Raw genomic sequence first — 15,634 nt, 5'->3', positions numbered from 1 at the left:
GTTTGACTAGGCGGAACACTATGCCTTGAGGTATTTCCAGCTGTGCCTTGAAAAAATATTGAATTTGAGTTAATATTTCATACATGAATCTAACTGAATAATATACCATTATGAGTTGTCCTTCAGCATCAAAAAAGAAAGCAAAAATAATTACGACTCACGAAATGTAAAGGGCCAGATAGTGACATGGACATTATTGGCCACATTATGCACCACATTAAAGATCAGATTTTTTTAAAAAGTAGGTGTGACGCTGTTTTGGGGTTTTTTTTTTGTTTTGTTTTGTTGTGTTTTTTTTTTTTTTTTTTTTTTTTTTTTTGTTTTGTTTGTTTGGTTGGTTTTTTTTTTTGTTTGTTTGTTTGTTTGTTCTTCCAACAAAGTCTGCCCCAACTGAAACAGACGTTTGAAAAACACTGACATAGGCCTAAAAAGTATCCTAGTCACCACGGACTGTACAAAAACATATACTATGTCACCTGTCTGCTTGCCGCCTTCAACACAATACAATCTTGATTCCAATCAGCAGCCGAGCCTAGTAAAATAAATACGCTTATGTTAAGCTCCCTCTATTTTAGATAATAGTGGACCATTTTAATCAGATTACCTGTCTGTCCTGTCGCCGTGCATCGCATGTGTTACCACAAAGCGGCGCCCTCTCGTCGTTCTACTAGAGGCCTATGTGTATGTGTGTATGTGTGGTGAAACAGCGCCACCGTGTGTCCGCGCTGCGCTCAGCCTCCTCTTCCTTTGCTCTCCGCGGCTGCTCCCCTTGACTGTCTCCTTCATTTCAGTCTCGCACTGCAGAGACCCATCGAGCTGCCTGTCCTTCTGAGCGGAGGGAAACAGGGACATTGCAATGATCTCGCCGGAGTTCAATTTCAACATTTTGACTCGGGACCTGTCACATTATGTGGAGAATCAAGTGAAAGTTGGACTCTTCGACTCCGGTATAGGATTCTCCCTGGTGCTGGGGTTTAGTGCTGCGTACACCTGCTACTATTTACTATCAGTAGCAAAGGTAAATGCCTGCGTATTGTCGTATTTTAACAGTTTTAGTAAAAGTTTGCGCAGATTTGATAGTTGTTATAGGTTACATTATAGAGAGAAATGCTGTTCCCGCTGTTATTGAGCGGTGATACAATGGTGCAGTCACTGTACTGATGGTGAGGTTGCATCGGTCTACACCGGTGCTAACGCTCATCTGCACATGTCTGATGATGCCACGCTTGAAAGAGACATTTTTACAGTAAATTAAATGCTAAAATCTACTAAATAGGTAGATGCACGCGGGCGTTTTTGCGTATTTTCCCTGAAGTAATCGTAGTGCCTTAAGGTCATTTGCTCGAATATGGTCACTTATCGGCATTGGCTAAGCTAGCATTACATACCGGTGTCTTATGCAATACAACACTGGACATCCTTCGCTAAAGGCACTGTTATTACAGTGTTATTATGCTTGGACTAGTACTATGGCTGTTTATAGATAAGAAATCTCAAAATATCATAATCAGATTTATTCCACCCCTATCGCAACATGTAACTAAAAATAAAGTGACCATTTACCTAATCAATCGGCGTGATGTTACTGAATTGAAACTTTGCCCTTTTGTATAAACGTGTAATTGTCGGGTCATAAAAGTCCAGTTCCAAACTTGCACGTGTCATTACCCCGTAGCGGGGTCAAGGTCTATAACTGCACATGTGTTGTTAAGCCTCTATTTTTTCATCCTGAATGACAGTGGTCTATAAGTCAGACATAGTAATGATCTTATTTGTCAGCTATACCTGGCTGCTCTATTTCTTTCTCAGCATTATAACAGCATTTAAGTGTGACCCAATAAATCATCCATTATAATGTGTTAACTATGAATAAAAGATATAGCGTGCTAGTGTGAGTAAAGTAATATGCTACATCATCACTATATGCCAGACTGGAGTGGAATGTAATGTAATCTACAAGCTCTTTGTATTTTACAGAAGCCGCAGCTCATCTCAGGGGGTAAAAAGTTCTACCAATTCTTGAGGGATCATTGTCCTGTTGTGTCTGAGACCTACTACCCGACGTTCTGGTGCTGGGAGAGCCGAATTCAGACCTTGTTAAGACCGTTCGTTACAGCCAAACCTGGAGTTGTCTATAGAAAGTAAGTTTATAAGTTGTACTATTTCTTGTAGAGATTGTAACTGTAAATATTGCATTCCACTATTTGAATTATAATATTGAAATAGAGTAGGTCAGGACACGTGACAAAGGGGATTTAACATCAAGAAAAAGTGTGTGTTCGCTAAGTACCGCTGCATGTTTCTTAATTCTTTCACAACTGTAGTGAAATCTTAGTGAAATCTTTGCTTAGTCAGCACTTAAAAGGAAAATATAAAGGGATCTATTGTATAGTCTTAACTGGATCTTTTGTATAGTCTTGACAACCCTGATTGATTTCCATTGCAGAGCTTGTGTACTCAGTATACAGTATACTGATATTACAAAACCAGGAGAGAGCTGCTATTTATATTTATAATGATACATAATTATGATAATGACAATTCTGATGCTGCAAGCTACAGTCATAATTATGTATTGCCATTTATTACCTGGTGCATACTGTAACTCGCTGGTTGGTTTATAATCGTGTTGTATCTATTGACTAAGTTCCAGTTAAAATATATACATAATATCCACTTATATTATGGCACTTTAACATGAGTTGTGTCATATTAGTATCATTATTTGTCCCTCTCAAGTACATTTATCTCCTGTCTCCTCAGTCAAGGGGACACATATTCCCATAATGCACAGGGGCAGCATCTATCTCACAATATGGAAAGAGTGATGGTCACATTTTATAAAGTTATTATCACATTTCCTGCAGGAACACTGGACCTCCCCCCTGTAATGAAGTTACCCAAGGTTGACACAAGGACGAGCTGTGTGAAAACTGTCCTATTTGTTGTAGCGGGCAGTCCAGGTGTAATTCCACTCATGTCATTGTCCGAGCGGAGGATTACCGCCGCTCCCCTGTCCACCTTGAGCCTAGTCATTTGGGACAGGCCTTTGTCGACTTTAACCCCAGGTGTATATTTCACTTTGGTTCTGTAATTTCAGGCGGGAAGCAGTCCTACTTGTCTCTACTCTTATAGTGTGGGCATGTGTGGGTTTGTAATGCAGCAGCAGCAGCAGTGGGACTGAATGACCTCATCTGCCAAAAGCAAAGGATGCAGCCAAAAAAACCAATTGCCTGTTACAATCCTCTAGTGCATTGTGCTTCTTATCTGTTTGGGCTTGTTGCTAAGCACTCAGATAAAAACGGATGCTAGAGAATGTCAAAGAGAACTGGACTCACAGTGAAGCTAACTCCCCCACTGGCAATGACACAGAAGTGCCAGAAAATAAGAATGAAATACTTATTATTTACAGAATGTGTCATCAAAAATAACTAATTTGTTTATTGCTAGTATGTCATCAGTAACTATAACTGGTCCGTTACTCTGTCAACTTGCTCCAGCCGTGTTCGAACTAAATTATCTATGGATGAATACCAATTCTAGCATTAGTTTAAAAACAGAATATCTGCTTATATTCTAGTTAAGAAGCCCTGATGGAAACCTTAACTCAATATCAAGAGACTGCACTGCAGTCAATTCAATGGCATTCAATGAGAAAAACATCTTTAATATAATGTATACTTTATTTTAACAATAACCTGTGGACATTTAAAGTAAATTGACTGTGTATTATGTAGCTGTCGTAACCTAAATGTATTGCCTTAATTCATGTAATCTATTAACAAACATTGTATTTTGCATCAGTTTTTCATTTTCAAGGAGTTACTAGCTTTGATGTTTTAGCTTTATTTCTGTATATGATGCTGATCTAAATTACATGGTTATATGACAGAGAGGTAATGGCCTGCTCTTGACCTGTGTGTTGCATGTCTTCCTGTCTCTGCAGTGAGCTTATTAAAGCAGCAGATGGAGGACAGATCTCATTGGATTGGTTTGACAATGACGACAGCTCCTCGCACCCCAACCCGTCCTGTCGACCCACTGTCCTGCTCCTGCCTGGCCTCACGGGCACCAGCCGAGAGTCCTACATCCTGCACATGGTCCAGCAGAGCCGCGAGCTCGGATACAGGTGCATACCCCCAGACTCAGGCCTCTATATAAAGAGCCCTAAAACACTACATAATATAATGCTTCAGTTTCCTGCTCTACAATACTGTCAAATATGATCAGGTTCACGCCAAAGACTGTATATATAAATGGACATAGCTAACCTGCTAACCGATGCACTCCAAACAGGAAGTGTTCGTGGGGGTGTTTCCGCCTCCGAACTACATCCTGGTGTTTTTATTTCGCTATTTTGTCTGTAAATAAATTTCTATTCCTAATATGGAGCTTGGCTCCAAATTCAGCCCTATAACCACTAGCATTGTGAGCTTCATTTGACTGGAGCCAAACGTCACACTCCCATAGTCCTCTTCTTCATACAGTCTATGGTTCAGGCCCTTATAATATAGTAAGTGCAATGCTAAAAACATCAAGCAATTTAGAAAATAAAAACAGCATCATGATGATTTATAAAGATGCAAATATTGTTCAAAAGTGCAATACCCCTTTAAATTCTGCTTGATTTTTTAAAAAGGCAGCTTTCTGGGTTCACACACAATTTGATCCTTTGCTGATAAGTCCCTGGTCTTAACATTTTTCAAGAAAAATAAACAATACAATTATTTGATCTCATCCCAATAAAATCTTAATATGCCACCAAAATTTATTTTTAAACATTTGGACCACAGACACAGCAGAGCAAGTGCTGCATTTATATCCATTGAAAATCCCCTTAAATCTACTTGACCCTATAGATAAAAAGCTTAGGTCAGAAACACTATTTGGTGCATGCAGCTCTTAGCATCCTATTACACATTGCACTTGCATATTGAAAGACAAATTGTAAGACTATATATTACAAAAAAACAATTAGCTGGATTGTTGTTCTGGTTTGGGATCAGTTGAGGTGAACTGCATTATAAAGTGGACATCTAAGCTCTATGTCAGGGGCTGCTTTAGTAAAGAGCCAAACAAAGCACACACATTTGCAGACAAAAGCACTTTCTCCACAGTTTCTCTTTTCTCCAACAGGCCATCCCTTCACTCTTCGCACTCATTCTATCACACAGATTTTGTAAAAAAAAAATAAATAAATAAATAAATTAAAAAACAGCCAAACAGCATCTTCCATCTTGCTACCCCTCACCCCTGCTTGCTAGTGTCTGTCTGTGTGTGTAGCTTAATGAATTAGAGCTTATCCTGGTACAGGCTTTGCAGCTTAGACCATACCAGCTTCCAGTTGATGCTGCAATGTGTGCAAAGCAGTACCCCTCCACTGCCCCCTCAACCCCCCTTGTGCTTACTCGGCTGGGACAGTTTGCTTAGTTACACTGCAGATCAGAGATGACTGGGGAGAATGTGCCTGTATATGGGTGTGGGTGGTAATGGAGATATATAAAAGTGTAACAGTTATGTAGTATGTTATGTATTTGGTTGCATTCAGAGGATGACATCGCTCCAGCAGATGGGGACAGTTTGCCTGGGATCCACAATATACACTTCTTCAATAGTTTACGGAGGTGTGAGTCTGGTCACCAGTGACTCTCCCAGTTTTCAAATAGGTGTGATTGACAGATGAATTAGCAAATCAGGGACATGCATAGGAAAAACATCACAGGGGACCATAAAACATTGTAGATTTCTGCAGGATCAATGACTGTAGCCCTAAACTCTGTTAAACTGAAGTGAGATATTTATCATATGCATCACTGAAAAAAGACAAACCTGACTGCACAATCATGTTTTGTCGGGCATGAGACGCAGTGGGAGTTTTTGGGACCAGACAGATATCAATTTGTATAAAAAATGCATTCCCAGGCAAGGGATCTGCTTTCTGTATTTTTATTATAAATATCAAAGAGCACAATCTTCAAATGAAGAAACTGTAAAAACAGTAACGCATTTCTTGGAGGCTTAGTTTTAGTCAAAACCATTGTTTAATTGTGTTTCAGATGTGTGGTATTCAACAACAGAGGCGTGTGTGGAGAGACTCTGCTGGTAAGAACTTTTTTTTTTTATGGATTCACCATCAAACTCCAACTACAAAACTTAAAATCGCCTGCATTCAGAATGTTAATTCTTTTTGAGTACTAGTATTTGTTTATTGTTTTTGTCTTGTCAGTATGACAGGTTGCAATATTTCAAGAAGTTTAAAGACAGATAATTTTGACAGAAATAAATTGAAACCAATCAGGGCAAGTGTGAATGCTCCCAGAAATACCATGAAACAAATTTAAAAATCCAGACCTATAAATTAAAAAATTCCAAACTAGTCAAATAAATGACTCAAATGAAGAGTGTCATGTTCCCTCATAAGACCCATATTAGTGCACTGTATTAATGTGTTCATACCAGCGCACGTGTTTGGGTCAGACCCAGGGCCAGACTCTGTTGTTACCCAGCGGGGATTAAGTTTCAGGCAGATCCAGTATTTTAATGCCGAACCAAAGGAATATGACCTTGTGGAGCACATGCTGTTCTGACACCTGGCCTAATCTGTTCCCTTGCACTCGGTCACTCTCTGGTATATTTAGCCAACAAAAGCACCCCCCGCTTTCTTCTGAGATGTCACAGAGATATCCTAAACTGTATCACTGTACTTGCAAAAGATTCAGACAGACTTAGAAGCTATGTCATGAATCGAAGAATGCTGTATTGAAATACACCAAAAAAGAAAGAAAAATTTAAACTAAAATCACAAAGTTAAAACTAAAATCACTCTACATAACATGGACCTCTGCCAAGTCCCACCTATAGACCGTACAGTTTTTGATGACTTTTTTATATTAGCGACGTGGTGCCTCACAACAAGAAGGTTCCTGGTTTGATCCCTGGGTGGAGTTTGCATGTTTCTCCCCGTGTTTGGATGGATTCCCCCATCAACCCAAAACATGCTACATAGGTCTTCAGGAAGAACAGCTGATAGCTAAGGTCAGTTAAATACAATCAATCAATGAACCTACAGGTGGAAATTAGCACTGGTGCTACAGCCTGGTACAATGCATTTCTCCTGTTAAGGTTAATGTAAAAATTGTGCGCTGTCCCTGTCTCATTAACTAAATAAATAAAAGATAATATTTTGTTTTAAATTGGTGGTCCCAATTTTTCATCATTCTGAAACCTATGTATAGAAGGAGTTTTAAAATTAAAGTATGAGAGGAGGTAGTTCTAAGCTTTCACAAGCCTGCTGGCACATCGCTCGTATTCACATGCATAAAGTGTGTAGGTTCATGCTTTGACAGACAGCAGATACATAATCTTGCAACATTTCAGACAAGTGAAGTTTGTGATCAATAAATTGCTTGGATGAATAGATGCAGACAGCTGCAATCAAATTTTGTAATTGCTGCTTCCACAATTTATACTCTGTACACTCTAGGAATAAAGAAATGTACACCTGTATAAGAGTTCCCAAGCTTTAACTGATTGCCCAAGTAATCAGATAAATAAAGTTTATTATGCATAAAATGTGGAAATTATATTTTAGAAGATATTTAGTTTATTTTATTTAGAGTAAGAGTGGTTTAAAGATTCTTGTTTTGTTTTTGTTTTTTCAATCTACATGGCAATCTTCTTATCCTTGGACCAATACTCACTTTGAAATAAACTCAAATTAAAATTTGTGTTCATTCTCATTTTCTCATCATTCTAAGATTCTGTCTTCCATCTTTTACACTGTGCTGCTCCGTGACAGTGCAGTACAGTGCCTTAACTCATAAGTCCTTTGAATATCTTACTCAAAGGCTGGTCTGTGTGAACTGTTTCCATCTTTGTCTAAGTTCAACCATTGAAAATAAGGACGCACAACTCTAATGTTGCTGGGTTTGAATTCTACATGTTTACCATAGCAACCTTGGCACTAGTGCTGCAACAATTGATAATTTTTTGTGTTTTTTTGTTTATTTGTGGGTTGTTTTGTTATGTACATGTGCCATGTGTTTTAGAGTTATTATAGAGTCCAGATGACTAATTAATGATTATTAAAATAATCAATTATTATTTTACTAGTCAATTAGTCACATTATTCTGATTCGTTGTTGCAGTCCTAATTGGCCCTTTATCACATGATGGCTTGTGTATTCTGTTTTTCTATGCATTGCTCTGAATGGTTTTGTATGGCTATTAAATGTGAACTGCCTGTTGTCTAAGTAGGCCAGTGCATCTAAATGACCCGCAGTGTGAAGGATGCCCTCTACCTCCCTTTACGCTAGTGCCCCAGATACACTGTACAAAGCAATGCATTACTTACAACAGACTGCTATATAGAAAGCTTACATTGTCTAAATATTAGGTCTTTTCAGTGCTGTAGATTAATTAGATAAACTGTGTGCAGATGTCCCAGTGTAGCCTCCAGAGAATAGTGGAGCTCACAAGCTTGAATTTTAATGAAGGCCATTGAAAAGCAGGAAGTGAGCAGAATGCTGAGAATTTGTCTTAACAAAATGTTAAATTATTATTTTGTTCACTACAGTGCATTCTCAGTGTCTCAGTGACTTAATGGTCCTTAGCTTTCAAATGCTTCTTCTTTAGTCCTAGTCTTATGTATGTTTGTTAGGGATAGCTGTGGTTTAATCCTGAATGCATGGTTAGTCCTGTTTAGATCTATCCTAAACCTGGCTCAATTCAAGTTTTCACCTGAGTTTGACTGGGGTTTGAACTGTTTCATTCATGTTTTTAAGTAACCATAGTTTCTTGTTTTTTCTGAATTGCTGTTCACTGATTAACTTATTCAGATGTATAATTGAGTCATTATTGTAAAAATCTTGGATTATGTTACAATGATGTTCGTTGTAATGTCAAACTAAAAGGCTTGTTTCTGTTGCCTTTTAAATACAGCATCAGCAAAATCAAATGTATTGATTTTCTTTAAAGAGAGAAAGACTATTAGCTGTGCATTCGCCCATAGTCAGCTTCATGCACAATCCATACATCTATAGTGTAATTAAGATTCTTAATCCTCTTGCTAATTATTTAAAAAAAGTATTCAATTTTTAAAGGTGTATAATGTAAACTTTCTTATTAAAAATATATCACATTGAAAACCTGTAAATTTTTACATGTTTACATTGTGGAGAAAATATTATTTAATAAAAGGCGCTGCAGCTCATTACAGTCTAAATACATGAATATTTCACAGTTAACATTAAATACTTTATTTTTTTTATTATTGGGAAAGGTAGATGTAATTGTACATGTCATTTGGTCAATATCCAATCCCATTTATTTCTATCGCACGTTTTACAATGAAAGCACATTTCCTGCTATTTTGCTTATTGTGAAATTTTTGTGAAAAATTTGTAAAACACAAACTTAAAACAATAATCAGTATAAAAAAGATTCAAAAACATAAAGAATACAAATGCTACCATAAGTTGATCTATTAACAAATTTATAATTTTAACCTGTTTTGTATTTGTCTTTCCTGTCAGACACCGAGGACATACTGCGCTGCTAACACAGAGGACTTGGAGACTGTTATTGAACACATCCAGAAGAGTTACGCAGCTGCTCCTCTCATGGCGGCTGGAGTGTCCATGGGCGGGTAATCAAGCCTCACTCGTCCATATGACTTTCACCATCATCACATCAGATACCTCACACACATTACGCTCTTCAAGACACCACAAGTCTATGACCTTGTATTAGAGATGAACCATTCGAGGGAACTTGTAACAGCGGAAATCAAGATTTAGAATTAGTGTGGGCCAAAAAAAGATTAAGAGATAATAATCTACACTAACATAGTACTGAAAATTGGTACTGCACTGAGGTGGTATCTATTATGAAAGAAAAAAAATCACATAAATAGGACAGTGTTTCCTAATTTTAGAATGGTCTGATGTACTAGTATGTCGGAACTAGTATCAATAGTTATTATAATATTATTGCACCCCTATGTTTTATGTTGAAAATGACATTCTGTTGTCTAAAAGCATGTATTTTATTATCACTGTATCAAAATTGGTATCAAGTATCAAGAATTTTCCATAGTTCTATTATACAATTCCATTACTATTCAGAATACAGTGTGCAGTTTGGTCATACCTAGAAGAAAGGAAAACAGCTGCTTAAGAATTCCATGCATTTCAGAATATGTCTGTTGAGGTTTGTTACAAGTTTAACAGGTTTTGAACCCTCAAGAGAACATTCTAGACACTCTACAGCAAGGGTGTCCAAACTTTTTTCATCAAGGGCCACATATCTAAACACAGACAAAGCAGAGGGCTGATCGAGGGCCGTAGACTGATGCTCAGTACAGTGAATAATTGAAATATGTGCAGGTTTAACACATTAGAATGAGCCATCGGTATTTATTCATGCTAAGATCCTTAAAACCACACACTAAATATTCAATATTGGCTTTATCAAGGAAGATTTTCAAAAAACTTGCAGTAAAAAAATATTTTTTAATTAATGCAAGGTAATTTGGGCCAATTTACCTAGACGTCTGAGGGCCGCATTTGGCCCCCGGGCCATAGTTTGGACATGCCTGCTCTACAGTCTATCATTTTCAGCTTTTGTGTTTTTTCTTACAATTGAGATACAGTAAATATTTCATTACTTATTTGTAAGCAATTTATAATTTACAGCTAATCATTAGAGGGAATAATATTTAAATTTGACATGATATACTATTACTGAAGTGGTTTCCATTTAAGTCTTCCACTCTCTTAAGCGCGAGGCTACATTTCTCCGTGCCAGGCGGCACATAAGTAGCAAATCAGTGGCTGTATTTAGAGAAAACCAAAAAGGAAGTCATTATGTTGTGATTTGAATAAAACTTCTAATTTGTTAATAATTTAGCAGATAGCATCAATTGTACACTCTAAGACATTGAACCCAGTAGTGGAACCAGCTGTTCTTGTCCAACAGTTTTCTCGTCCTCTTTGTGCAAATAGTCCAAGGGAACAAACTAAGCACTGCAGGAGTGGAGTGCACTTGTGTTTTATTTTTGAACACTGTCTTGTATGAATCATAAAGCAGAATGAGTTTAGCATTCAGACGTGGGTTTTTAATTTTAATTTACCAGAGTCAAAACACTATATTTACTCTTGGTTTTTAGCTAAATTTCTTTTACTATGGATCCTACCTTGACGACTAAGGGATTAACAGATGTAAAATACCCCCCCACCCCCACTCCATTTCTCTCTGCTTTTAGGATGATGCTGGCGAACTACCTTGGTCGTAAGGGTCGTGAAACATGTCTGAAAGGGGGTGTTGTCTTCTCCGCGGGCTGGGATGTGTTTGAGTGCACTGCCTCTCTGGAAAAACCTCTGGATCGATTCCTCTTCAACTCCTACCTCACCAGCTGCCTACAGGCCTCTGTGCACAGGTCAGCTACAACATACATACAGACATGCACAAAGCTTAACATCATGCTGGCAACTAAAATTTGTGTTGTTAGTTTGTCAGTATAGCTTAAAGAAGTACTATTTTTCAGGTAATGATTAAATTTGTGCTTAAATGGCCTACATTACGCAAAACTGACTCTTGTGAGGTGTAAGCCAAGTTATAATGCTGTTACGTTGTTGTGTTTTGTTTCATTCACGCATGTTTGAGTAACCTTTTATTATTAGGCTCTCTACATCTCCAAAGCTCAAAATGCTCTGTTTTGTGATGTACATGGTATTTTTTTAGTTAACAGCTACCTTTAACTTTTAGTTCAGTATAGATAGTATAGTACAGACTAAGTATTATTTTATATTTTTAAGGTATGTTTTTGATGAGGAAACAACATTATAACATAGATGAGAAAATAGTGTAATATGGGCTCTTTAATGTGCATTTTTGGCATTGCCCTGTGGCTGGTTGGACTGGTTTGCCTAATTTTTAATTCATGTTCACTCTTTGATATAATGTTAATAGTGTACATTTTATTCATAGGTTTCAGTTAAAGTACATTTCTGTTATAGAAGCCATTTTAGCACATTACATTAGTATTCAAAAGGTGAAATATTTCGTACAAAATTGTGATAACATCAGTTTTAATTCCCAACGCTATGGAACACACAGATAATAGGCCTATACAGCCAGTGTGTGGGAAGTCACACCTAAAAGCATGACCTCTGTAAACTTGTGCTTCTATTTCTGAATTCCTTTAGGGTATTAGCTGTACCGCTCATTCATTTTTGTCACAGCCTTGTCAGCATTTATATAGACTTCATTTTACACAACTCATTTTACATGACAGCTGATGATGACAGTTTTATTTTTATCTGCCCCCAAGACACAGACCCGTGCTTGAAAAGTGTTACGACATTGATCACGTAATGAAGGTATGACTTGTTTTTAGACTAGCAAAATGTATACTAAAGGACAGCTAAAAACAAGTGCAATTACAATAATATCTATTTTGCAGGCAAAGACCATTCGTGAATTTGACGAGAGGTTTACGTCCATAATGTTCGGTTACCCCACAAATGACGATTACTATCGAGATGCTAGTCCGATCCACAGGCTAAAGTCAGTGCAGGTGCCACTGCTTTGCCTCAATGCTGCTGATGACGTCTTCTCCCCCAGTCATGGCAAGTCCTACATTACATTAAATATAGGTTAGCATTAGACGGTTCAAATAAGAAACTCAAAATTTTATGATTATTCATAATTATCAACACCATGACCAAACAACACTGAAATCTCTTATTAATTTTCATTCACGCTGTCCAATAGATCATTTCTCCACTAGTATGTGATTAACTTAATGAAATGTAATCAAATCATGTAATGAATTTTTTTTTTAAAGTAAAGCTTAAGTGACATATAATCACTGTATAGCTGTAGCTGTATAATCACAATTTTGCATGTTCTCCTTGTGCCTGGGTTTCCCCTATTAAACAGGATTTATCCAACATTTATCTACTTCAGATTGACTGCCCGTAAGTTCATTTAAGACTGGGAAAGGGGTCTTCTCATGTTAATTTTTGAGGGAATATCAATTTAATAATTTTGAGCAATATGGTGGTTTCTCTGTAAATGTAGTTGTAGATATTAAGGAGGTAAAATTAACCGAAATATTGTGATATAATATCATCAAAAGTCTCACAATAATATTGTGGGCTGTCACAGTATATCGAATTACAAGTTCCTTTGCTTAAATGATGCATTGTTTTATAGCAGCAACAGCTTATAAACATCGCGAACTACATATCCCATGATTCATTTCAGAGAAGACAACATGAAGAAATATGGTTTTTACTTGAATTCTTGGGAATATGACGGAAATAATTTACACCAAAATCTTGTCAGGGTATTTTAAAAGCAAAAAAGTGTCCTATCTACAATTATATTAGCCTCTCCAAAATATCGCAATAAATATCGTACTGTGATATGCATATTGTGATATTATTGTACCAAGAGATTTGGATATTGTTACATCCCTAGTAGATATGTATTATAATATTTTGCTTGTAACAAATACAATGTCCTCTACTGCAGCCATCCCGGTGGAGGCAGTGAAGCAGAACCCAAACCTGGCGATGCTCATCACTTGTCACGGTGGCCATATTGGATTCCTGGAGGGGCTGTGGCCACGGCAGAGCACTTACATGGACCGAGTTTTTAAACAGTTTGCCAAGGCAGTCATCGAACAGGGCAGCCGCCTCCAGGACCTCTCCTGATATCACCTCATCCTCTAGTTTTATTCCTATTTTTACACTTTTACATTCAATTTCTATAGGTCAGATTGCATTTCTATGAGTTCTGTTTTTTTTTGCTTGTCTTTCACCTCAGCCTCATTCCACCTTGTTCTCATATCGCCTTACCATATCCCATAATGCATCACAATCTAATCACCACATTGTGCTGAAAGAATATCTCTGCTAAGGCCTCCAGTATTTTGACTGGACTTTCTACCACCACTGCTTTTGACCTTTCTTTTGCCACTTTCCTCAATCATTCCGTCCTATTTTTCTTTTCCCTTAAGCAAAGATTATGTATTTATTAAAATGGCACACATTGCAGTGCTCTCAATAACAGAAATGAAATAAAAAACACAGAAAACCCCCATTGCCATGTTTTTAATTGGATCTTTTTTGTGACAAATCATTATCCAAAAAGTAGTTCAATAAGTATAGCTGAATCTGTGCCCAAAGTTGTAATGGTTAGTACAAATCTATTTTGTGCAATTAAAGGAGCACTTTTTTAAGCACTGTAAAACCATCGTACCTCATGCACTTCATGCATTTGTTCATTATTGTCCTATGTAGTTTAATTTAAGTAACATTTGTCTTATTGTTTGCACCTTTCCACATTTTTAAATGCACCAAATGTAATGTCTTTAAATGTAACAAATTAATTTATGACTTGGGAATGTGAAATTGCACTGTTTTTGTTTATAAATCATGTTTAACTCCTTCATGTGTTTGATGTATGAAAGTATTTTCCAAATGCTGAAGAAATCTTTTGCAGTCATACATCAACAGTTAGAATTAAATTAAATTTATTTCAAGTAGTTGAAATCTAAAAGCGAAATTCATTTTATTCAGTAGATGTAGACTTTTTAGTGTTCTAGAGTAATTTATATTAAAAAAAGGTATTTAATATGTTTTTCCCCAAGTACTGGGTAAGCCATAACCACAACAATACAAATGCCTCAGATGTTTTGCTCTTTGCAGGTTCAAATGGGCTCTGTCCTAATATTTTCCTGCTCTAAGGACAAATCTCAATCTTGGTTTAGTCCTGCTTTGGTTCTAGTTCAGTCCTAGATCTGTTTGGATTATAGTATTCCTGTTTTAGCATCGGCTTTAACCACAGTCATTTGAAAGCCAAATATTGTCTGAGGTGGTACTTTGCATGAAATATTGGGAATAGTTCTTAACAATATAGCTTTCACTTTGGATTGGAAAACTACAATGAATGGCCTTTTTCTATTTTATTCTAATTCATTGATGTAGCACTCTATTGTACGATGTTTCCTTTGTGAAAATGCCAGTGATCAGTTATGTATGTGAAGTCTGAGGATGCCAGGTTAACAACATGAATGAAGGCATACAAATATGATGTCGTAGGAAGGAAAGTACTACTTTAGATATGGCACATTAAACTTCTGAACTTTTCTGCTAGATGCTTGTTTCTGAATCACTTTTGCCAACAATGATCCAATAACTAACTATGAATGAGTTGGCAATGAGGACATGGGAAGAATGGCTGTCATGTGATGACCAAACAATTCCATTCTTAAGAGTAAATTTTTAAAAGTTTAAAATAGAGCTGGAGGACAGGTCAGAATTTTATGGTGGAGATTGTTGTAAAACTTTTAAAATGCAAATGTTCTGATCTGCATATTATGTCTGTAAATACTGGGCCTATCCACGTGAAATAAAAACTGTCTTTCCCTGCCAGCACATGTGAACTAGGGTGACTTTTGTTTTCCCACTATGGTATTCAAAGGTTGCAATAACTGTAGATGATAAAGGCTTGGTATGACCAAACTGCAAGCCATAAAATCAACATATTCAGACTGTCAATAGGATTTTTATTATTTTATTATTAATTTTCCAACAAAGCTGGTCAAAAATTCCTTTTCACAGTT

The 15,634-nt window shown here is 36.9% G+C and overlaps 1 protein-coding gene across 1 annotated transcript; it reads left to right on the top strand.

Annotated features, from left to right (window-relative positions):
- The first annotated feature begins 754 nt into the window (after positions 1-754).
- abhd3 (abhydrolase domain containing 3, phospholipase) lies at positions 755-14,360 on the top strand. The gene is made up of 9 exons (XM_020936078.2): positions 755-1,018; positions 1,978-2,141; positions 3,947-4,129; positions 6,057-6,102; positions 9,534-9,646; positions 11,264-11,437; positions 12,332-12,380; positions 12,464-12,629; positions 13,540-14,360. The coding sequence occupies exons 1-9, from the start codon at positions 857-859 to the stop codon at positions 13,719-13,721; spliced, it is 1,239 nt and encodes a 412-aa protein (XP_020791737.1). The 5' UTR covers positions 755-856; the 3' UTR covers positions 13,722-14,360.
- The last annotated feature ends 1,274 nt before the right edge of the window (positions 14,361-15,634 follow it).

Source organism: Boleophthalmus pectinirostris, unplaced genomic scaffold (genome assembly GCF_026225935.1).
Source record: "Boleophthalmus pectinirostris isolate CB_2022bp ecotype Guang Dong unplaced genomic scaffold, ASM2622593v1 HiC_scaffold_16, whole genome shotgun sequence".
Lineage (NCBI taxonomy): Eukaryota > Metazoa > Chordata > Actinopteri > Gobiiformes > Gobiidae > Boleophthalmus > Boleophthalmus pectinirostris.
This window is presented reverse-complemented; position numbering and strand designations above follow the sequence as displayed.

Coding starts and splice junctions, on each gene's coding strand:
- abhd3 (XM_020936078.2), top strand. CDS start 857: ATGATCTCGCCGGAGTTCAATTTCAACATTTTGACTCGGGACCTGTCA. Junction 2,142..3,946: donor CCTGGAGTTGTCTATAGAAA/GTAAGTTTATAA, acceptor CTGTCTCTGCAG/TGAGCTTATTAAAGCAGCAG. Junction 11,438..12,331: donor CTACAGGCCTCTGTGCACAG/GTCAGCTACAAC, acceptor TCTGCCCCCAAG/ACACAGACCCGTGCTTGAAA.